This window comes from Cupressus sempervirens, chromosome 10, assembly GCF_028749045.1.
Source record: "Cupressus sempervirens isolate cs-2001-9-10 chromosome 10, ASM2874904v1, whole genome shotgun sequence".
Classification (NCBI taxonomy): domain Eukaryota; kingdom Viridiplantae; phylum Streptophyta; class Pinopsida; order Cupressales; family Cupressaceae; genus Cupressus; species Cupressus sempervirens.
In genome coordinates, this window is record NC_143127.1 from 301183243 (window position 1) to 301209706 (window position 26464).

The 26464-nt window shown below is 34.6% G+C and overlaps 1 protein-coding gene across 16 annotated transcripts in view; it reads right to left on the reverse strand.

Moving 5' to 3' along the window:
- Positions 1–26464, reverse strand: part of LOC149533827 (phosphatidylinositol 3-kinase, root isoform-like) — a 246894-nt gene that overhangs the window by 79091 nt on the left and 141339 nt on the right. For all 16 annotated transcript variants that reach the window (XM_089804320.1, XM_089804314.1, XM_089804311.1 and 13 more), the window contains 3 exons: positions 4336–4457; positions 1891–2085; positions 1534–1704 (listed from right to left, as the gene is read on the reverse strand). In XM_089804320.1, coding sequence (XP_089660446.1) covers positions 1534–1704; positions 1891–2085; positions 4336–4457 — 488 coding nt within the window. The remainder of the gene's footprint in view (positions 1–1533; positions 1705–1890; positions 2086–4335; positions 4458–26464) is intronic.

Consider the following 26464-nt stretch of genomic DNA (forward strand, 5'->3'; position numbering starts at 1 on the left):
GAGTATGTATCTATTTCAAAGTTTAAATGAGTATAATATTTAGCATTTTAAACATAGAATAAAAATCTCTTATTTTTTATTAAGGCACCACTAAAACTACATCATAACTCTTATTTTATGTGATTCAGTTAACAAATAAAAGAATAAGGATTGATATTAAATTTTAATATGTTAATATTTTTTCATTACAAAAATTAAAATTTAAGTTTGATAAAAAAACAAAATAGTAATTAAAATATTTAAATGTTAGAATAAAATTTTCTTTTGTAAAAATAAAGGATTGAACATTCTATATTACAATTTAATTTTTCTTAATAGAAACAAATAAGGAGATGAACATTTGAATTATGTGGGACTTAAACACACATAAGTAGCAATAAATCATTTCGCATTCTATTAACATAGCTATATTGTATACATTTTCTATACTTTGACCATCTCCTTCAACTAAGTTGCAGTTTTGGCAGGAACTAGGTGCTATGTGTCCTTGTTTTGTAAGGAGGAATAAGAAATTTTAAATATGGCTTTGTAATTTTAAATTCAAATATTATATTTCAAAGATTTATAAAACCCTGTTGCTTTTTTTATTATTTAAATGGCATGAAGAATTAAATCATAGTTGGTTTGTCCTTTATAATCATTTTTTAATTCTATAAGCATTTTATGTCAGATAAGTGGACAAGGTCATCTATGGCATTTTAAACTCGATCATCGCAGATCTTGTGAAATATTTATTTGTTTTTGAATATGTGCTCTCCTCAACCTTAGGAGTTAAAGCACAATATGGACTACTTTAGAATTGTGTATATATATTTGATTCGACGCATCTTGATTAATAAACTGTTTATAATTTGTGTGATAATCTTCATTGTAGTTGACTCAATTGCCCAAATAAGCTAAAGCACTGGTCTTTTATCATTAAAGTATTGGATTTATATTTGAAGCCAAAAAATCTGTAACTTCCTTCTTACAAACCTCAAATCCATTGTTAAAACCTTATACAATTCATTCAGTTCAAACACTTAGCATTCAGTTTCATTTTGATTGAGTTTGAGGACCTTGCTAGCCAGAAAACTCGCAAAGGTTAAATTCGCTATAGAAAAACACAAAACCAAATGATCAGGTTTGAGAAGGTCTACCCACCTAGGTGTAGCGGAGCTTGAACTGCAGGGGAATCAAGGTGATTCTCGTTCGTTGGTCAGAACTAATTGCAAAATCCTATCGGAGAAGTGGCAGACTCTTGGATTTCCAGTCTGTGGTTTTGGGAACCAACAAATAATACTAAACTCTTTGTGGTAATGTGTTTTATTTGTCATTACAAATCTCTTGTGATTTTTGTCTTTCTGCTCATTTTAACTACAAGCAAATGAATTATAGCATGACATAACCCTTGTGTGTAATCTATTTATGTCAGTACTCTTTATGATACCATTGTAGGAAACATAAAATAGAACTCTTCCTGGTCGCTTTCAGTTCATATATAGATTTTACTTTCATTAGAGAGAAGTAAAATTAAATTAAAATAACTCTTACCAATTGATCTTGTCTGATGTCATCACCCTTTTTGAACATTACTTTCCACTTTCCACCATCGGCAGTTTGGAAAGTTAAGCGTAAAGGATGTAGCGCACTCTTGAAAAGAGATGATTCCAATGGTATTATCCCAGTGAGTAACACTTTAGGCTCCAAAGGTAACCTTATTGGCTGAATTCAGACCATCAAATTTCTTTAGCTTCAAAATATGTTCATATAGACAAACCATAAACTACAACTTATAAGTTCTTTGACATTACTGAACACGTCAGATTGAAGATACATAAAGCATAAAATTCCTGTTTAAAATTCAGCAGCAGACATGTTTACCAAAGAATATGAAACTAGTGTAATGACCTTGTCAAAGTAGGTAAGCTCACTGAGAAGACCTCCAAGTAACTGGCGCAACTTCTCAATTTTCTTCTGAGTACCACCACGGACATTTTTAACATCTTTTGTGATTCTGCACAGCTGAGCAGTTAATTTGGTCTGACAAACTAAACTCTCCCATAGCTTAACACCATAACCATACTCCCTCCCCTCAGGCCTATACTGCAAATAGTAAAGAAAACATAAAGTTTGAGAAAGGTATGGTCAATGGTCAAATAAGAATAAGATTGTAGCTTCTGTGCATGTAATGATCCACATGATCAAACAAGAGAGAATTTGAAGACAGCACTGCAAAGACAAAAGCTGATGGTTCTAAATCAATGTGCAGAACATATGACCAGTTGAATGTTAAATCTTAATGATTCACAAGCTGTGGGATTAATTATAAAAAATGAAGAGGAAAGTATCAGAAGAGTAATGTGGTAACACTCATAGGACCTGATGTAATGGTGAGACTGCAACATGCATTAGTAAACCAGAAAAGTAGGAAAGCCTACTTGAATCATATTAAAATGGTGTGATTTGCTCATTTTAGTAATTCCTACTTATGTCTTCAGCAGTGCACCCTTTTAGCAAATTAATCATTAAATGGTTTAGTTTACTGACCGTCTCTGCTTTGTAGCAGCATACCTTTTGGACCAACCATCTTACCCAATAGCAATGTTTCAATTTCCCTCAGGTTCATTGCTTGCTTATTTATTCATTCATCTTTCTTCAAGATTATTTTAAAGAGAAATCATAACTATTTAAAACCATTCCATAAAAAAATTCAACTATCAGCCAAATTATAGTACTGTCAAATCCAACAAATTTGTTTAGATAAGTTGCATTGGCAAGGCATTTTCAGAATAATGGTGGACAAGCCAAACAAACTATAGAAAATCCAAAGAGTAGTCAAAAAAAATTGAGAGAATATAAAAAGAGTCAAATGCTACAATGTGATTCATGTATGCCAAGAGAACCCACTAAGGTCAGCCACAAGATGCGTATCTTAAGGAAGACACAAAAGTATATAGATGGCAAAAACAATTCAGGTCAGGTATGTTAGTGATACAGATGCAAGGATACAAAAGACTCTACCAAGGAGTGTCAGGGAATAGCAAAGAAAAAACATATGACCAGTTGAATGTTAAATCTTAATGATTCACAAGCTGTGGGAATAATTATAAAAATATGAAGAAGAAAGTATCAGAAGAGTAATGTGGTAACACTCGTAGGACCTGATGTAATGGTGAGATTGCAACATGCATTAGTAAACCAGAAAAGTAGGAAAGCCTACTTGAATCACATTAAAATGGTGTGATTTGTTCATTTTTGTAATTCCTACTTATGTCTTCAGCAGTGCACCCTTTTAGCAAATCAATCATTAAATGGTTTAGTTTATTGACATTCACTCTCTTCTCTGCTTTGTAGCAGCATACATTTTGGACCAACCATCTTACCCAAAAACAATGTTTCCATTCCCCTCCGGTTCATTGTTTATTTATTTATTCATTCATCTTTCTTCAAAATTATTTAAAGAAAAATAATAACTATTTAAAACCATTACATAAAAAAATTCAACTATCAGCCAAATTATAGCACTGTCAAATCCAACGAATTTGTTTAGATAAGTTGCATTGGCAAGGCATTTTCAGAATAATGGTGGACAAGCCAAACAAACTAAAGAAAATCCAAAGAGTGGTCAAAAGAAACTTTAGAGTATATAAAAAGAGTCAAACGCTACAATGCGAGCCATGTATGCTGAGAGAACCCACTAATGTCAGTCGCAAGCTTCATATCTCAAAGAAGACATAAAAGCATATAGATGGCAAAAAAAAATTCAGGTCAGGTATGTTAGTGATACAGATGCAAGGATACAAAAAACTTTACCAAGGAGTGTCCAAGAATAGTAAAGAAAGAACAGACAGGAAGAACCATCCAATCGTAGATAAGGGACAACATAGAAAAAGGAATTAAGAAAGGAAAAGGGACAAAATACCATGTATGTCAATATTATCCAAAAAGGAGGGATAGTAAGGCATTGCATTAAAATTTGATGATGCGTAGTATTAAATTAGAGCAGAGATCGCAGATATATATAACGAAGGGGGATCTCGTTAAAAATCATTCCAAGGATTCTCCAGATTATTTTCCCTCTTGATGATTTATAGACAAAGAGATGTAAAGCTTTGGTCGATGACCACAAGCACTGACCTAATATTAATAAATTATTAGTTATGTACTGTTCTTCCAGCACATTGTCACATGGTAATTTAAGACTGTTTTGTATAACATATAAATGAGATTTCAATCACCTAAGAAATTATCTAATAAAAAAAAGACGGGTTCACATGGAAAGGTTAAAAAACTCCCATCTCTGTGAAAAGCTTCGTTATACTTGTATGACATAAATGTGAATAAGTAATATACCTTTGAAATATGATCTTCAAGAATTTCGAAGGTGGAGAAGAACCGTTTTGCATATATCGGGTCCTGTAGCTCCACCATAACGTACCAATGAAGAAAACTTGCGAGATCAATATTGTGCACAGCTGTGAAAGACACATGTCAACATCTATTTGACACATTTGAAGCAAGCATGAATGAGAAAGAAACAAGCATCTCTAGTATTCTCTATCATGCAAAAACAAATTACTAAGACATTTGTTAACTGAAGACATCTAAAATTTATATCAAATGATTTGGCATCAAATTGTTCGCCAATTAAATGAAGCATAGCATTGATATTAAAATCAACAGATATCCGTTAACACTGATAAATATTATAGATGACTGGTCGACAATTGGTCAAGCCATTAATTGAGTATTTTATTGTTGATGAAAATATGTAATTAAAAAGAAGGAAAATTGCATCATAGGATAATAAAAAATAAAAATAAATGTTCACTGTCAATTTCTCTTCCCAACAAAGGGTGTCTGTTTTTTTCCAATGAGCCTAGATTTACAAGATATCCGCAAGATCACTAAAAAGTAAAAACATATTCTCCTAGAAGAACACTGATCCTCAAAAAATCAAACTAATATCTGCATATTTTACTAAAACTACAAGTCTATGTTGTCAATTCAGGTACACAATTGGATATATTTTAGGGTTGAGATTTGCTTTTACAGTGATTTTTCATCTCTTACTAAACCTATTCCAAATTATCCCAACACTGATCATCAAGAATCCATTCTCTTACTTTATGGGCTCCTTTTGAGTTTAACTACTTGTATTCGCTCTACAAATTGTTGATGATCATAGCCCTCAAGGCCTCTCGCACATTTACAACTCATCTTAAGATGATTGTGGGATGAAAATAGCGCTTCAGCTAAAAAAGTTAAAAAATAAAATTTAAAATTACCTTCAATTCCAATATGGAGGTCTTAAATATGACTTGTGACATGTGATGATTAGTCACAAACATTTGAATCTTCTCGGTTTCCTTTTAAACTTGTTTGACCCAGTCAATTTCTTGTGCAAACTTTTTGTGTGATTAAATTGAATGAGTAGATTACACATGGTGTCCAAGAAATGTTATTATATGCAGCCTCCACTCTATTCCCAGCTTTCAGACATTTTTAGTGTTGTCTGTTATGACTCGTGTTCTATGAAACATTGGGATCAAGGGACAAGTTTCAAGAATGGGGGTACCAAGAGCCTAAGTTTGAGGATGGTGGGGGGAATAGTAGGGAGGAGTGGCTTTGAAATACACATGATATTTGAAAAACTAGTTATAGAACTTCCAATGAAACTTCGTTAAATTAGTGAAATAACAAAATTGCAAATACAATAATACTAAACACAAACAAATATATATATTTGAATACTAAATAAAACTTGACAAATGAAAATGTCAAATTGGAAATTTCTGTCATATCGAAGATATGAATATCATTAAGATGATTACAATGAGTACAAAGATATCAAAACAAGTACAAAATGTGAAAATTTAGTGAAGGGAGGCCTCTAATCATCCCCTAAGGAAAACTCCTCATTAGAACTATCAAACTCCTCATGGTCAAGCTACGCCAAACTAACACCAACCCTATATCTAAATTTGTAGCATCCTCGTCAATTTGTGCAAGCTCGCTCTACATCGCATCATGCTAATGGACTCACTTTCTATACGTGTCTTGCACGTAATGAGATGCAAAGAACTATGTACACCCACAAGCTTCTTTTCTCTTCTAGATGTAGGTTTGTTCCTCTGATACCAACCTTTACCCCAAGGATTGTGCAACAAGAATAGCATGAATAGAAGTCTTTAGACTAAAATGTCAATAAAGGGCTATATGGACATAAGGATAAGACATGTGCCTAAAAGAGGGAACCATGAAAATCATTCCAAGTTGAGAAGGATGGTACGGTTAGCATACCCATCTTTGATGAGTAGGGTAAAACAAAAACTCTGAATGGGAGCAAAAGTTGGACACATATTTTCAATACAACCCCATGTTGAAGGAAGAAGCCATCAAATATGTCACCTTACAATTGGATGAGGTAGCACATGAATGATGGTACCGCTGATCAACATGAGGTGTGCACAAATCACCTCCTATAAGAAATTCATGGAGAGATTAATTGAAAGATTTGATAATAAAGATCCAAAACTTCACTTCATAGTGTTGGCACAACTAAAACAAACAATTGTCAATATTAGTTATTAACATATCCAAGAGAAGTTTGATAGTCTTATTTATGGACGGACTAACAGAACCTTTGAAAGGAAGGGTGAAAGCTCTCAATCCAAATACACCACAAGTGTCATGTCCCTGTATTTTTAAGATTTAATAATAAAATTAAAGTAAATTAATAATAGAATAAATAATATTATATTACTATTTTCTATTATAAATATAATAAAGAGATCAAGCAACGTAATCAATATAATAAATAAGAAACAAATCTATAATAATAATATTATAATTAATAATTATAATTACATTAATACAATAATTAAAGATACTATTAATTGACATAATGTCATTAAATATAATATTATATTATATTTTTAATAAATCAAGCTATAATACAATATAATATTTAAATAATAAATATAATATCTTAATGATTAATAAATAGTAATAATTATAATTGTAACTATAGTGATTGAATTATTATAATAATGATAATTAAACAATATATAATATATTGAAATAAACAAAGTAATAATAATATCTAAAGTAATACAATATTATATTATAAATTGATAAATTATAAGTTATACTTTGTCAAAAATAATAGATAAATAAATATAATAATATTATAATGTAATCAATATTGTTATTTAATAGCCAAACTCATGATTCAAATACAAATATAAATCATATATAGTCAATCAATTATCATGGTCGTTCATATCAACTAATTAACTATTCAGGAAATAATGCATCAACACTCGAACAGATTAAATATTCTCCAGACAGGGTGGATTGTATTTCGTTGATAGCAACATATGCTGAATGCGGAGGAGGATTGCCGGCTATGAGTTGGCTAGTATTTCAGGATAATACCCATTCCAATCGATTGGTTACTAAGCGATGGTATCCGAACAGTGACTAAGCATGGCAAGAGATGGTTATATCGGACATTGTTCCAATAGTTATATTGGAAATGATCTATAACTAATACCATTATTAGAAATAATGTGGAGACAATAGTTTACAGATTCATGTGTATCGTGTGGGGCAAATAGCTATGGAATGAAGGAGTTATACTAGTTAATTTATAATGAAACTAATTACAATCCTCGATACATATAGGGAAAGATACGTCCCTTCATAGTTAACAGGTGGAACCGCTCACATTATAAGATATATATGGAAGAATACAACTTAGGAAAACAGGGAGATCATCACTGGAAGCAATAAGGATATATATCACTGCATACTTTTAAGGAGTACATCAGAGACAGCACTTCAATCATTGTAAGAGATTATATAGATCATATTTCAAGCTCAGATTGGTATATCAGAGATTACGGGAATAGTCTTGTAAACACATCCATCAAATTTGCATAACATTACTGCAATATCGGATACAGAAGGGATTGTGTTGCAAAACCCTATCGTATATTTCATTTTTCATATCTGAAACAACAAGAATAATATTTAAATACCTTGCATTATCTGTATATTCAAACTACTGTCTCAGTTATCGCAGAAATCATATTATAATCAAGTCATTTCTGTATAATTATAAATGTGCAAATCAGTCATAGCAGTATCAATATTGACTAATTAAGCCATATAAGAATACATTACCTGTGATTTCAGAGGTTGTAACCTTAAGGATTCTAGTTAATTGTCCAATAATCCGCACTGGTCAAAAAAGGGAACGTTACAACAAGAGGCTATCAAAAGCCACAGGATGTGGATTCGGGCACAATCAAAGGAAAAGCACCACCCAAGGAACTATCAAACCCAAAGGACCCAACAAATCCACCATTCTAACCACCAAGTTAAAGATCAGAAATGAATGTTGTGATATATTTATTCCAGAACAAGGTGCTTATATAAAGAAAGGATACATGTAGTTAAGTACTTGAGTTCATACGGTTACATAGTTACACTAGTGCAATACAGTTACACTGATGACTACAAACCAAACCAAAACAAATCTATGTATACGCTAACATTTCCCCCTTATACATTGATCCTAAACACATCAAAAACACCATGCCTAACATTCTCCCCCCCCCCATCCCTCAAGGCTTACATAACAAAACTTGCCAATTACATAATATGTATACATATTCAGAGAAAATGTTCATTTGAACTAGTAGATCCTAAAACAATCAAGGCTCCATAAAGTTGTCTTTTGACCCTCGTAGATGTTTAGCTTTGAGTTGTGTTCTTAAGCTCTCAATCTCAAACTCTCGAATCATAGTCTTGAATTATTCTCCATCATCTGAAGTATCCTCACCTTCAATGCAAACAACATTGTCGTCTTCATCAAATTGTTCTTTCAATTTTCCTTTAAGACCGTCACTTGCTCTAGTTCTACAAATCCATGTTGTATGGTCCTTTTTCTTATAGTAAAAACATTTATTCACTTATATTTTTGTTTGACCATTTCATATTACTTTGGGAGTATAATGCTTTGTCTATTTGATGTTCTTCTATGACTTCCTTTGTCCTCTTTCCCTCTGCTAGAAGGTACAAAATTGTATCCTCTAGAGTTTACGAAGTGATTTGACTGAGTGTAAAGACACATTGCTATATTTGGAAGATAAGCTATTTAACAGAATTGCCTTATAGAATCATCATCAATAGGAGCCTTAACTTCAACAAGTTGCCAAACGAGAATTTAGGTTACTTATATGATCTGACCTTATAATATCATTCTCCATTTTAAAGCTAAACAATCGAAGTTTTATGGAAAACTTTGCGTTAACAACTTTTTCTCCAAATACCTTGTTTAAATTATCTTAATTATCTATAGAAGATTTATCTAAATCTACATGATGAATCTCAGAGTCTACAAGAGAAAGACCAATAATAGCCTTGGCTTTGTCATCTCTACTACTCTATTCCAACAATGGCACATGGTGTCAACCATGCGCAAGATCCTATAATGCTTTCACGCCTCTTTATCCACCTCGAAACCAGTGCCAGCATCCCTATATCCTATATCAATTGAACCACACAGACTACCAACACCATCGTCACCCACTGTACTAAACTAAATCTCAAGATCATTATCTCTGGCTAGAGAAGTGCAACCTCTGTGGGTATAATGCCTACCCGGAATGAACCTCTAAACCACTAACACTAACAAATAAATCACTAACAATCTCTTAATAATGCACTGATCACAATACTCTAAGCCAACTCCTCCAGGCTAGCAGGTAACTGCTCCAATACCACTATAATAACGCTAGTTGGTTCACACTAAAGCAACACATTTTTTTAAATGTTTTAATTTGTTACTTGTTTTTTAACACAAACTTCAAATATCAAGATTATTAGCAAGATATCTCACAACTAACTATACCAATTATTGCAATACCTCTGGGCTTGCAATTACTGATTTGAATATTAATAGTTCAACAATTGAATTCCCTATTAAAATGTGAGATGATGCACTTTCCTTGCGATTTCCCAACTACACAATTTGTAACAGTACTGGAATAACGATTACACAATAAAAAACGACCTTGGATAGTGATCTATAAGTTTATCAACAACCTCTTATTTTCCAAATGCCGGCTATCACCAACAACGCTGGCCCTTTGAACTAATTATAAGCTATTTATGATGAACACAAGCCCTCAAACATTAAACACAGACCACTAGAAGTGGATAGCATGTTAGTAATAGTGATTTGCAGCTCTCAAAATGCTAACGCAGACCTCCTAAAGGCTAAGCATACCTCCAAAATGCAATCTCTCGAATGCAAACACAAACCTCCAAAGGATGACCGTAGGTGTATTGACACCTAACATTAAGAACACTGGCCCTTTGAACTAATTACAGGCTCTTTTTGATGAACACAAGCCCTCAAAAGTTAAACACAGTCCACTAGAAGTGGATAGCAGGTTAGTAATAGTGATTTGCAGCTCTAAAATGCTAACACAAACCTCCTAAAAGGCTAAAGCAAACCTCCAAAATGCAATCGCTGGTCTCTCGAATGCAAACGCAAACCTCCAAAGGATGATCCTAGGTGCATTGGCGCCTGACAACCAGGATTTAGAGACGCCACATAACCGAATTGCGAATGCCAGGTAAATAGATTTACCGCCCAATAGCAAGAATTATTCAATGCTAACTAGTAGGGAATAGGCATTCAGATTGCAGATGACAAATACCAACTTGCACAATGAAAATCGCTCCTTATTTCCACCTTAATTCTCAGCAAAATGGCTTATTCCAAGCAACCAGAATATAGAAATGGAAGACACAATAACTCCAAACTAAATAATTTTCAAACTTTAATCCACAATGCTTCAGCTATGGATTAAATACACACTCAGAATCAAACCCTTATACCTCGTTTAGGGAATCTAAATTGTCACTCAAAAAACCCAATCAAGAAAACAACAAAAGAAAATTAGACAATTGGATTTTTTTCCTTCACGATGGGCTGATATTTATAATACTAAATTGCACTTAGCTTCTTCGTCATACCTTTCACTTAAGAAGCTTTATAAACACAACATTTTATAACATATAATGATAAAGTGTCATTATATTATTATAATAATAAAACCTTCATAATTCATTAATAAATATGAACTTGTGTGATAAGTGGCCTCATCCAATGTAGGTGATGACCAACTGCCAGCACCACCAACAGCACTATCAAATATGGCAACTCTCAAAAATAGACTTACTAAAAATAGTAAGTCCACAACTAAGACCACCAAAACTCACTATCAGCTCACTAGGGTTGCTATGATGAATTGACTCGATCAACTACAGAGACTCGCCAAAAATGGGGAGATTATAGGTGATATCTATAATCCACTTAATAACTATCTATTTCTGAGATTCTGGGTCTTAAAGTTGATATACTTGCAGGATTGATGATATTCTGAAGACTGGTTTTCTAGAGCTACAAACTGATACTATAGAATGTTTGACTGCAAGACTCTATGCATGTCTCAGATTGTAGTTGTTAGACAGGGGTAAGAGAATATATATTAACAAATTCAAAATTGAATTAAAAGTCGCACTATTGTAACTAAAATGATATGAATTCAGGTTTGAATTGAGAACTGATTTCAGGTTGAAGTCATTTGACAGAAACATTGGAGTTGCTTGATAGCGTTAAAAAATGCTCAATCAGATTCTCTGATTTATTATTATATGTAATCGATCATTCCTTAAGTCTATTGTATTCATGTTGGTTGGGTGGTTGCTCAAAGTTGTTTAAACTGACATTTGAGAAAAGTGTGGAGTTCTTATTTAAAGTTGGCAATCATTTCACTATACCAAATCATTAACAGGATGTGAGTGAGTTGGAGCATTGAGTTTTGTAAAGTTGTTGCTTGTATAAGTTTGTTGAGTTGACGCTCAAGTTATACATGTGCATGTTCATGTGATGAAAGTTGGAGCTCTCCAAGAAAGGCGTTGCGCCTTAGAGTTGAACCTATAAAGTTGTTATTGAACAAAAGGAATTATTAGACTAGATTAGGATAGTAGCACCTATCAGTCTTTGGGTTGGTGGGTTTTCCTGCATTGGGTTTCCATGTTAAATGTCATGTCCCCTATCTTGAACAAAATTTAATAATTAATTCATAAAATTTTGATTACCATATAAATAATAATTAAAAGTGATTTGATTGAAATATAATAATAATGTATTAATAGAAATTTCATAGTTTGCAAACTCTTTGAGTACTCTTAGAGTTGCTAAGTACTCCCAAGTTTTTTTGTTGGGCGAGTACTCTCAAGTTTAACTCTCACATACTTATAGGTGTAAAAAAAATGTAGGTAAAAATGTTGATGCAGGGAAAACATTGGATTAGATGCATTTTTCACATCATTTTAGTGCTATAAAACTATACATTTTCTCTATTGAAATATCAATCACTAATTTAATACATTTTGTAATTGTATTCTACAAAAAAAAATGTTTCTTTAAGAGATTTTAAATTTCTATACTTTCTAAGTTGCCTAGCTTCACCTAAGTTTTTGTCGAGTATATGCTGAATTTTTTCTAAGTTGAAAATTTTGGGCTTGCCAAGTACTCTCTGAGTCCGAGTTTGCAAACTAAATAATGTATTAATATAATACATTACCAGGATAAAGAAATAATATAATAGTAAAACTTGTTAATCAATTATTAAACAATCAAAAATAATGAAATAATATAATGGAAAATAATGATAATAAATAATAAATATTAATCAACTATTAAAATGTTATAAATAAAGACGTTATTGAAGATATTTTGATAATCATGTGTATATATGAAATAATAATCTCCATATAATATGAAATAATGATAATGTTCATATCAACACAATTTACATTAAACATTAATAAATCTCATACCAAATATTAACTATGAATAACATATCAAACATAACATATCGAATGATATCTAATAAATAAAACCTAAACCTATCGGCATTATAATGGAAGTGGTATTTGGAGGAGACACCACCCTCCACATAGATATAAAGTGGAGGTTTTGACTGAGGAAGAGGCATCAAACAGTTTTCACATTGAATACAATCTGCAACTATAGCTTCCAATAATATCAGAGAATCATTCCAGATGGAAAGGGTTATAGAAAATTAGAAGAAAGTGTTTGAAAACTGAAAATCTCTATCAGAGACTACAGAAACAGACTTTCCATATAGTGATCACTAGTGGCCTGAACAATCAAAAACTTATCTCTTTACCCCATATTTGGAGCTGCATGAGTTTTGAGCATTTGTCTAAATTAGCAATTCGAGTAGATAGAACACTCAAGCAGCACAAAATACTAGCCAACGTTGAACCCATAAATTATCGAACAAGGAATTTAGATACAAACATATATTCATCCGCCACTGACTAAATAAGGTGAGGAATATAAAATACATTTTTTTTTTAAAGATGTAGAATAATATAAAAGACAAAATACACAGACCACCCAGAACATTATTCATGTCTACTGCTGTCGCATGTGACGAGGACATATTTGTTCTATGTGATGAATAGATGGCTGAAGTGAATATGATAGTCGTTGAAATGACTCTTGATCGCTGACTATAACCAAGGCTATTTATATGGTGGCTGGATTATCTCTTGTTTTAGATTCGATGTTGATTGGATTATATTTTCTTTCACGTAGACTCCTCCAAACATCAATGTGTAAGGATCATTGTTTTCTAACCTTCCTTCTTTCCTGACTTGAACCTTTTTGTGGGAGTCATTCTTGTTTACTGATTAAAGGCTCCTCTCTGCAGAATTAAAAGCTCTTACATCCTTCTGAATGCACTAAAAATTCACACATTGACCACATCTATACTACCAATCTTTGTAAATCAAATATTGAGAACCCTACCCCATATCTATATTTCACAAACTATGTACGTGCAAAATGTGAAAAAGAAAATCACAAATTTAAAATTTAGCTCAGCACGTGAATGTGTCGAGTGCCAATTTTTGCTCGGCACCAGTAGATGCCGAATGACAAGAGAAGATGCCGAGCTAGCTCGACACAAGGAGCCGAGTGAACTCAACATGTGAGGGGCAACTTGGCACAAATGGATGCCGAGTGAACTCGGCAGCAAGCAACGCCAAGTGAGCCCAATCACCACTGCAGGGTGGAGCTCGGTAGAAGTGGATGCCGAGTGACCTCGGCAGTAAACAATGCCGAGTGAGCTCCGTTCAAACTGTAGAGTTATAACTCAAACAAAGACCAGAATTACAACGTAAATGTTGTCCACCATTAAAACCAGAGAGCCAAAGTATGAAGCTTTCAACAATGAACTTCTTAAATGCAATAAATAGAGGAAGAACAATGGATTCACGTATGCCTGCTTGCTTGCTATTCAACTTTGATTATAAACTATTACAAAATCTGGGAGTATTCGGCTTCAACCAAAAAACCCTAAAACAACCCTAAAATTTCAAACTTTAAACTTGCAGCTCTAATGGCTGCATACAACAATGCCTGGAGCAATCACTGCTTCACAAGACAAATCCAATAAATTGTGAACTGACAGAATGACAAGAAGAAAACACGTGCAACTGCAGGCACGAAACACTTCCTTCTGTCTCTGCAACTTGATCTGCTGATCACTTCCTTTTCTTCTTCCTTCTCTGCTCTGCTCTGCAACTTCTGATCTCTTCAACTGGCGGGTCGAATGAATACAAATCATTCCTTTTGTCTTCTGCCAAAAATATTTTTCCCCTCATTTCCAAATTTGAAAACTCACCTACCCGCATTCAATCTTCTGATCGTTCTACAATCTATCAGGTGGTAGGTGGGCATTTGGCTCCAAAGACAAACGACTGTAGCATTAAATATTCCAACAGTCCCCCTTTGTCCCGAGCCAAACAAACAAGGATCACTTCTAATCCAAATCAACTACACCAAACACTCTCTTAGGTGTACAAAACTTCCAATGCCTAAAGGCTTTGTGAAAATGTCTGCTAGCTGCTGCTCAAACTTACAAAATTTCATTTTGATATCCCCATTCTCCACCAACTCTATAATGAAGTGATATCTGATCTCTATATGCTTGCTTCTCCCATGGAAGACTAGATTCTTGGACAATGCAATAGATGAGATGTTGTCACAATAAATTGTGGTTCCATCCTCTTGCCTTTCATTCAAATCTGTCAAGATCCTCCTTAACCAAATAGCTTGGCATGTTGCTGCATTTGCTGCTATGTATTCAGCCTTTTTTGTAGATTGAGCAACAATAGGTTGCTTCTTGGATGCCCATGAAATTGCACCCGATCCCATATGAAACATGTACCCGAAAGTGCTCTTCCTATCATCTAGACTTCCAGCCCAATCACTATCTGTATAACCCACCAACTTGAAATCATCACTTGCAGTATACAAAATTCCAAATCCCTTGGTACTATTCACATACCTTAGAATCCTCTTTGCCGCTTGCCAATGGGAATCCTTTGGTGTTTCCATAAATCTGGAAATCGAACTTACTACATGCATTATGTCTGGCCGAGTTGCAGTCAAATACATCAGACTTCCAACCATGCTCTTGTATAGTGTTGGATTCACTCTTTTGCTGCAATCTTCCTTGCTCAACTTTAGACCTACTGCTATTGGTGTGGGGCCTGTCTTACTGTTCTGCATTTTGAATCTCTCCAAGATCTGCCTTGCATATTTTTCTTGAGAGATGAAGATGCCATCATGCATTTGTTTTACTTCCATGCCTAGAAAGTACTTCAAAAGACCTAGATCTGTCATTTCAAATTCATTTTTCATGGCCTCTTTGAACTCACCAATAAGGAAATTGTCATTTCCAGTAAAAATTAAATCTACATACAAGACAACAATCAGCACATTACCATTTGCTTCCTTGATGTAAAGAGTGGGCTCACCATCGCTTTTGCTAAAGCCATTGCTCATCAAATATGAGTCAATCCTATTGTACCATGCCTGTGGAGCTTGCTTGAGCCCGTATAGAGCTCTATTCAATCTGTACACCTTGTATTCTTCACCTGCAACTTCATAACTAGGTGGCTACTCCACATAAACTTCTTCGTTCAATACACCATTTAGGAAGGCGGACTTCACATCCATTTGATATACCTTCCATTTATGTTGGGCTGCAATTGCTATGACAACACGCACGGTTTCCATTCTTGCAACCGGGGCATATGTCTCATCATAATCTCTGCCATACTGCTGCTTGTACCCCTTGACCACTAAATGTGTCTTATGCCTATCTATTTTTCCTTCAGCATTGCACTTGGTCTTATAAACCCATTTCACTCCAATTACTTGTTTCTTGGAAAGCAAAGTAATTAACTCCCATGTCTCATTTCTTTCAATAGCATCTATCTCCTCATCCATGGCATTACACCATTTATCCTCATTCATAGCTTCATTAAAATATATTGGGTCACTATGAGAAAATAATGCAAAATTTACACTCTCATCATAATCTTCATCATACCTTTCATCTTGGTATATCTCTCTTAGACTTTTAGTCTTTCTTGGCAATAGGGAGGTGAGAATGGGATCTGAATTTTCAGTATTGTTGCTGCTACTGTTTTGCATACTAGCTCGAGGCTGTCTTGAAGTGCTAAGAGTTGTTGCTCGGCATGTTAAGGGCTGCTTGCCTTTTTGCCTTTGTCTGCAATCTATATTTGCTGCTCCATCTTCTTGCTGATCACCAATGTCATCTTCTTCCTCTTCAATGGTAGGCACTTTACTTGAAGTGCTTGAGGATTCATCTATTGAGCCATCCCATGACTGATTTTCAAGAAAACTCCACATCTCTTGAAATGATGATCTTTTTGTCAATTGGATCATATAGCCTATGGGCCTTTGATTCTGAGTTGTACACTGTGAAGATGCACTTCACACCTTTGCCATCCATCTTTTTCCTTTGTTCCTTAGGCACATGTGCATATGCTACACATCTGAACACTCTCAAGTGCTCAACTGTCCATCTGTCCTTTGACCAAGCCTCAAGAGGTATCTTATCACAAACAGACTTTGTAGGACACCTGTTGATCAAGTAAACTAATGTTGCTACAGACTCTCCCCAATATTCAATTGGGAGTCCCTTTGCTTTCATCATGCTTCTTTCCATTTCAACAATGGTCCTGTTCTTTCTCTCAGCCACTCTATTTTGCTACGGAATATAACCGGCTGTCAACTCTTTTCTTATGCCATTTTTCCTGCAAAAATTTACAAACATATTGGAGGTATACTCCCCTCCTCTATCTGATCTAAGGACCTTAATATAGTGCCCACATTCTTTTTCAACCAGGGCTTTAAATTCAACAAATTTGTCAAATGCTTCAAATTTATTCTTCAAAAAATACACCTATGTCCTACGACTGAAATCATCTATGAATGTCATAAAATAAGTACCTCCCCCAATAGAAGTAGTTTGCATAGGGCCTACCAAATCAGAATGCACCAATTCTAATGGTGCTCTAGCCCTTCTAGAATTTCCAGAATTAAAGGGAAGCTTATGTTGCTTACCCAATATGCAAACCTCACACTTGTCATATGAATTTACATTGCTTGGCAAACCATCTCCCATTCTCTTCTTGGACAACAAATTTAAACTAGCAAAGCCAAGATGTCCATACTTGAGATGACAAAGCTTGGAGGGGTCTTCAATCATGCTCCTAAGAGCTAATTGCTGATGTACTACTGTACATTCATGTTTGGGAGATGCAGCACTGACTTGAGAAGAGAAACATGTCTCTATTCTCAACGGGAAAATCTGGTTCTGTGTCATTTGGACTACTGCAAGTAATCTATTACTCCCATCCTTCTCATGAATGACACACTTGTCATTTTCCATCAACACTTTATATCCATTTTGAATGAGTTGTCCAACACTCATCAAGTTGTGCTTCATACCGGGGGCAAAATACACATTTTGTATCTCCTTCTCACCTTGCTTGATGCAGACCATAATAGATCATTTGCCCACTATGGGAATAGTTTCATTATTTCCCATTTTAATTTCAGACTTAAAAGTCTTATCAATGAAAGAGAATAAACTTTCATTACCACTCATGTGGTTGCTAAATCCGCTGTCCAGGTACCATACCTCAGGGCTTCCTTCTTCACCAATGTTACTAATGATGAAGGCTATGGGATTGTTTGCATTTCCCATGTTCACATCAGCCACATTAGCATTTTGCTTTGACTGATCACCCTGTTTCTTCCAACATTCACTTGCATAATGTCCATACTTATGACAATAGTAGCATTCAACATTACTCTTATTGGAGTTGTAATTCTTCTTACCTCCTCTAGAGTTGTTTTGAGAGGTGCTTGCTCCCTCTTGGTTGCTTGCTCTTCCTAAGCTTTCTGCACCAACATTCATGTGACCATTCCTTCCATGACCTCTGCTTCTTGAGCCTCTACCAGAGCCATTTCTTCCTCTCCCCTTGCCTCTTGAATTCTCCTGAGCCTTAAAAGATTGCTCTTGGGAAGTAGTCGCTGACCTGTTTATCCGGTGCTCATGGGTTTGAAGAGTTCCCATCAACTCATCCATGGTCAATGTGGTGAGGTCCTTTGCTTCCTTTATGGTCATCACTAGGTTGTCATATTTTTGAGGCAAACTCCTTAGTATCTTCTCTACAATCCTCTGCTCATCATATTCTTCTCCATTTGATTTGAGTTGGTTTACCAAAGTAGAGATTTGTGAGCTGAACTCTGCAATAGGTTCATTATCCCTCATCTAAAGGTTCTCAAACTCTCTTCTGATCATCTGTAGCTTTACTACTCTGACGTTATCAATCCCCTTGAAGTTCATCTCAAGGATGTCCCATGCTTCCTTTGCATAATTTACTGCTGCAATCTTGGGAAAAACTATCTCTGTCATTGCTGCCTCAATCAAACTTAATGCCTTAGGATCCTTTCTCCTTGACTCTTTCAGTTGATTCTTTTGTGGATTTGTGAGAGCAGCATACTGAGCTGGGTCTGTCACATCATTAAACTCATTTATTACAAACTCCCATAAACCATTTCCAATCATTATGGTTTTCATTTTCTTTGCCCATGTATCATAATTTTGTTCATTGAAGGACGGTGGCTGCTGCCATATCTTTCCTGTACCTCCTACCATGTCAAATATCCCAGAAAAAACAAATGCCCTAACTCACTGTGGATGTGGGGCCTCAAAGCTCTGATACCATGTGAAAAACAAAATCACAAATTTAAAATTTCGCTCGGCACGTGAATGTGCTAAGTGCCAGTTTTGCTCGGCACTAGTAGATGCCGAGTGACAGGAGAAGGTGCCGCACTAGCTCGACACAGGAAGGAGCCGAGTGAACTTGGCATGTGAGGGGCAACTTGGCACAAATGGATTCCAAGTGAACTCGGCAGCAAGCAACGCCGAGTGAGCCCGGTCACCACTGCAAGGTGGAGCTTGGTAGAAGTGGATGTCGAGCGAGCTCAACAGTAAGCAATGCCGAGTGAGCTCGGTTCAAACTGCAGAGTTATAACTCAAACAAAGACCAAATTTACAACGTAAATGTTGTCCACCATTAAAACCAGAGAGCCGAAGTATGAAGCTTTCAACAATGAACTTCTTAAATGCAATAAATAGAGGAAGAACAATGGATTCACGTATGCCTGCTTTCTTGCTATTCAACTTTGATTAAAAACTATTACAAAATCTAGGAGCATTCGGCTTCAACCAGAAAAGCCTAAAATAACCCTAAAACTTCGAACTGGTAAAACTTCAAACTTTAAACTTGCAGCTCTAATGGCTACATACAACAATGCCTGCAGCAATCACTGCTTCACAGGACAAATCCAATAAACTACGAACTTACAAAATGACAAGAAGAAAACACGTGCAACTGCAGGCACGAAACACTTCCTTCTGTCTCTGCAACTTGATCTACTAATCACTTCCTTTTCTTCTTCCTTCTCTGCTCTGCTCTGCAACTTCTGATCTCTTCAACTGGCGAGTCGAATGAATACAGATCATTCCTTTTGTCTTCTGCCAAAAATATTTTCCCCCTCATTTCCAAATTTGAAAACTCACCTACCCGCATTCAATTTTCTGATCATTCTGCAATCCGTCAAGTGGTAGGTGGGCATTTAGCTCCAAGGACAAACGACTGCAACATTAAATATTCCAACACAAAATAGGTTTGGATTTTTCTGTTGCCTCATCAATGTTATCAATGCCAAGATACATATATTTCTTTAGCTGTTGATTACCCACCGAAACATTCTCGTCTCCTTGATCTTTATTGTTCTTCCCCTTATTCATTTCTTTCCTCAAATACTGAGTGTCTTTCTCGAATATATTTACTGCACATGTTTGATTGAAGTGGACCTACAAGTCACTCAAATAGTTGTGTTATTCAGACTTGATCTCTTTGATAGTCATAACCTTTTAATGCTCTTAATATTGTGTTCACTAATCCTTTATTCCGATGGCATTTTGTCTATACTCGTTCCTTCTTATTCGATGTCAATTGGGGCTTGTGCCTGTAAATTTTTGTCTATTTGCAGATGCCTTTTTTTATCATTTGGTCTCTACCTTGTTTTGCCCTATCAGAGCTTTAATCTTTCAATGTTCATTGTCTGCAATGTTAATGGTATTGATGTTTCTTATTACTGTCTGTAATCAAGTTACATTGGGAAAGCCCTTATTTCCTGTAGTGATCGAAATACGAATAAGAGTATAAAAGAACTAATCTACCCTCTTGCGATGTGCTGCTCCAACATGGTACCCCATTTGAAGTTGAGTCTTATATCCACGAACTTGGATGATCTGTTGTTACAACGATCCTCCTTAACATTGATTATACTGTATCTTGGATGATTCGCTACTGAAAAATCTCCTTATGCCCTTCTACATCAATCTGAAGTCTTCTTCCCACGATAGTCGGAGAGTCCTCTCTTTTCCGTCTTGGTAAGGCTAAATAATAGACATACATCCCCCCTCCTTATTTAGTTCTAATGTTTATTATATCCTGCATGTAACGAGACACAAACCTTCATTGTTTTTGTTTAGACACGACTATTGCAGATTATGACAATATTTAACTATATTTAAATATATTAGATTTATATTATTTATCTTTATTTTGATATTATTTATTATACATGATAGATTATTATTTCTCATTTATCATTTGCTATATATTACATGTAAATGTTATTTTTTTAAATATATCAATTTATGTGTGTGTATATATATATATATATAATTATTATTAATGAATATTCTATTGACCATTGATATTTATTTATTATTGATTTTAATATATTATATCCTTATTGCATTATAATATATTGTATTCTATTATAATTTCTATTATACTTTGTTTATTTATTTTACTATTATTTAAATGCTTTTAAAGCTTGGATTATATATTATATAATTATCATTTATATTTATATGTGATGTACTAATATAATATATCTTTATTTATCAATTGATATTTTAAAAGTTCTATTTTTATTATTATCTATATGATTCAATATATATTTGTTTATTGATATAATCTTATATCAAAATCTTATTAATAATATATATATATATAATTCTTTTAATTCACTTATTATTATTATCATTAAATCTTATTTGAGAACGAGGACATTACACTTGTTCAGGAAGAGCTTGTCCTCAGTTTTCTAGAGATTCAGACTCAACAACTTCGAGTTTGTGATGCATGCCAAGCTGGGAAGAAATATCGCACACCTTTCACAAGTGGCGATTCATGGCGAGCTTCTCAGGTAATTCAGCTTGTTCATGCCGATATCTATGGCCCAATGCCCACTCCTTCTGTTCTTGGGTCCAGGTATTTTCTATTTTTTGTTCATTATTTCATTAGAAAAATGTGAATGTATTTTCTTTAAAAGCAATCAGATGCATTTCATGTATTTCAGAAGTTTAAACCTTTAATTAAAAAAGAGTTTGGAAAATCTATTATTACTCTTAGATCAAACAATGGGAAGGAATTTTGTTCTAATGAATTCTCTAGCTTCTTGGATACTCATGGCATCAAACACCCGTTAACCACACACCACAACAGAATAGTGTAGTAGAACGTTGGAACAAAAAAATCACCAAGATGGCTCGATCCATGCGTTCTCCGAAGAAGTTATGGACAGAAGCAGTTAACATTGATGTTTATCTTTTGAACCGATCACCCACAATGGCAGTCAAAGGTAAGACTCTAGAAGAGGCCTTGTCAAGTTGCAAGCTCAGAATCAGTCAACTGAAGATTTTTGGCTCCCTTGCTTTTGTTTGGATCCCTGATGCGTCATGCACCGAGTTGCATGGTAAGAGTCAGAAACTCATGCTTGCTGGATACAGTAGCCTTCACAAAGCCTACTGCTTGATCGAGATTGAAACATCTCATCTCCTGTGCAGTCGTGATGTAGTCTTTGATGAGCAACGAGGACTATTCATATTTGTTTCTCCTATTCCTGATCCAATAGACCAGCCTATGAAGGCTCACAATTGGGATTTAGGCTTCCATTAGGTCCACCCGATGGAAGGGCTCCAGTAGCTTCTGCAGCTCTAGTTATACTAGTGATGCCTATACAAACACCTCCAACTTCTCCTACAAGAACACCTCGATTTGTAGATGCTTCATCTAAATTTGATCCGGATTCTTCTGATGAGAAACCCGATCACCAAGCATCTCCTAATACTAATGTTGGTCGTTCTCCTCTTTGACCTAAGTGGTGGGCTAAGACACTTGCTAATCTTCATGATGATGACCTCATTGATGGGAGAACTACTCGGAAAAAAAGAAAACCTACAGATTCTATTAACTTTCCTCTCTTGGCCAACATTCATAGTGTGTTTGAACCTCAAACATATTCCGAGGCTAAAGGAATTCTAGAGAGGGAACAAGCCATGACATCTGAACATAAGAGCCTGTTGAAGAATAACACCTAGGTCCTTTCTGATCTTTCACTAGGGAAGAAACTCATTGGCTGAAAATGGGTTTACAGAATCAAATACAAATTGGATGGTACTTTGGATAAGTACAAATTTCGTTTAGTTGTGAAGGGCTTTTCTTAGTGTCGCGGCATTGATTATGAGCAGTCCTTTGCTCCTACTACAAAGATAGGCACAATCTGATTAGTCCTTGCTATGGCAGCATAGTTCGGCTAGAAGGTCCATCAAATGGATGTCAAGCGTGCTTTCTTGAATGGTGTTCTCCACGAAGAGGTCTACCTAACGCAGCCTCCTGGTTTTAAGGTTGCACCATTAGATTCTTAGATTAGTAAAAGCTCTCTATGGCTTGAAACGAGCCCCGTACCTCAGTGATCAAGGCTTCCATAGGAGTTCAATAGTAGTGACATCATCAATCTAGTTATTTATGTGGATGATTTGATCATCACTGGTAACTTGGCATACTTGATTCAGGGAATCAAACAGAATTTATGCCATTCTTTTGATATGACTGACCTTGGGCTCATGCATTATTGCCTAGGTGTTGAGGTTTGGCAACAATCTTCGGGTATATTCATCTCTCAGTCCAAATATGCTAAGGCTCTGTTAGACAAATTCCATATGCCAAATTGCAAGCCTACATCTACACCTATAGAGAAAGGTCTCAAGTTATCAGCCAAGTTTGATTCTCCTCCCATTGATAAAACTACATACAGGCAACTAGTAGGCAGCCTCGTCTACCTCTCTACCTGTGTCACAAGGTTCGCCGAATTTTCGGCATGAGGTTCGGAATTCGGCGAATCTATGGAAAAAAAAATGAAGTTCGGAAATGTTCGTATCAAATTCGTACAGTGAAAAATAACTCGGCTGCCTTCTGAAACGGTATCATAACAATGTATTTTTTTAGAGTATATTGCACTGGTGGTTTGACGGCTAGGGCAGATATTTCAGTGTTTCATGCTGCTTGCAAATTTCGACTGCTGGGAAATCTGCGTTGTGCGCATTTTTGGCTATGGCTTGTAACTTGGCTGAGTTTTGGAAATGCTTGTGTACCCGATGTTGCATAAAATCTTTGTCCCTCGTGGCTGCTGGCGTTCCGTTTCCTTGGTTGCGTTTGGTAACTGCTCGAAATCTCTGTGGCCATCATTCTTTGAAGGTCGCACAAATAGCCTAACATTAATGTTTTAAAGTTTTCACACAATGTATAGTTTAATTTTTAATTTTAGGTTTTTTTAATAATTTAGTTTTTGTGCCTTTGAACTTTTATATGTAAATTTAGGTTAGTTTTAATTTGTTCATGTATTAATGATAAATTGTTTCATGTTTATTTATTATTTTAAAAGTAAACGATTAATAAAAATAGTTTTTAAATTTGAATATTTAGTATTTAGTACATTTTATTTATTATTATAATTTATTGATTAATCTATAAATAAGTAGTTTTATAAATTTAGAATAAAAAATAAATATATTTTTATTTTATGTTTTAAAAGATGTAGTTTAATTATTATATTTTATTAGTTTGTATTTATAGTTCGATATTTTAAAATAGAAACTAGTTTTAAATTTAATTTAATTTTAAAGTTTGTGATAGAATTGTAATATATTCTATTTTATTTTTATGTTAATTAAAATAGTACAAGTGGCAATTGAATGATTCTTAAAAGATCAAATTCTTAACTCCAAAATATGAATAGAAAAACATCTCTATAATCATCCTTTCATATGTTTCTTATGGTTAACATCTGTTAAATGTAATGTCTTTTTGTTATAATTTCAAATCTAGTCTCTAATGTTAAGCTATTTGGATAATTTATCATATACTTATTTTTCTTTCAAAATTATATAAAGCGAATTTAATGCCGAATTTTTTTCGAATTTTTTGACCTTGGCGAACTTCGTCCGAACTTCACAGTTGTCGAACTCGAACTCGAACTCGAACCTTGTGACTTAGCTCTCTACTACTAGGCCTAATATCAGTTTTGCAGTCACCTATATCTCACGCTTTATGCCAACTCCCAAGGCTGATCAATGGATCGCAGGAAAGCGTGTGCTTCGTTATGTGAAGGGCACTTCTGATTATGGACTTCTTTACTCTCGAAGTTATAATCCTAGACTCCACGAGTTCACAAATTCAAATTGGGCAGGCTTTGTTGATGATAAAAAGTCAACTTGTGGATGTGTTTAGTTTGGGATCCGGCGTTGTCACATGGACCAGTAAGAAGCAACTGGAAATTTCTCTCCTCCATAGAGGCTAAATATAGAGTGATTGTTAAGGCAGGATGTGAAGCTGTTTGACTTTGTCAGATGCTTGGGAATATGCAGATGTCACTAGCAGGACCGACCACTTTGTTTGTTGATAACGACGGCATTATCAAGTTAGCATGAAATCCAGTCTTCCATGAATGAACCAAGCATGTGGATGTTCACTGTCACTACATACGATAGCTAGTTGAAGATGGGACAATAGACCTGCAGTATGTTCCTACCATGGAAAAACTGTAGACATTCTCACCAAGCCTCTTGGTCCTAATAAGTTTATCAAATTCAAAGGACATCTCAATGGTGTGGATAGATTAACATTAAAGGGAAGATATTACAATAATAGATATGCTTCTATTATTACTTAATGGTTATCTATTTGTAATCTATTGTAAATATTAGAATGTTTCTAATATTTAGTTAGTCTGCAGATAACTGCTAGTTTTCTTTTAGCTAGAATAGAAAGTTTCTTTTCTTTACGATTGTTTCCTAAGGAAACATCGTTTTATTCTTTTGTATATATAGACCTCTTGGTGTCTATTAATAATAAGAAAATATTACCAATTACTTCATAATAATGACAGGAGACAAAAGCAAGTTCATTACATTTTCAAATTAGAATGGTGGTCCAGTGAAGTTTTGTGATAGCTCTATAGAGCCAGTATGAGGTAAATTTGTTGAACATTAATGGAATGTTGGAGGTAAATAATGTTTGGTTTGTTGATAGATTAAAATATAATCTGTTGAGTGTTAGTTGTATGACCACGGATATTCAGTAAACTTTAATGATCAAGGCTGTGAAATTAGAAAATCAAAATCAGGTGAAATAATAGCAGAGGGTAAATGTACTAACAGCAATGTGTAAGATTTAAGAGAAGCAAAGAGTAGAAATTGTTTATTGAGCCAAACTGATGAAAGTTAGTTATAACACCGAAGATTAGATCATATTAACTTTGACAACTAGGTAAAAATCAGTGTTCTCTAAACTTAGACAGATAAATGGACAAGGGTAAGTTTTAAACATAAAGAATATTCAAATTTGTAGCCTCTTGAATTAGTTCATACTGATCTATGCGGACCAACCAGAACTAAAGGATCAAAAAATTGGAAGATAAAATATGTTATTTGTAGATGACTACTCCAGGATTACTTGGGTAACATTTCTAAAAGAAATATCAGAAGCTTTTGACAGGTTTAAGACCTCTCATGCTATGGTTGAAAAGGAAATGGGTTATGAGATTAAATGTCTA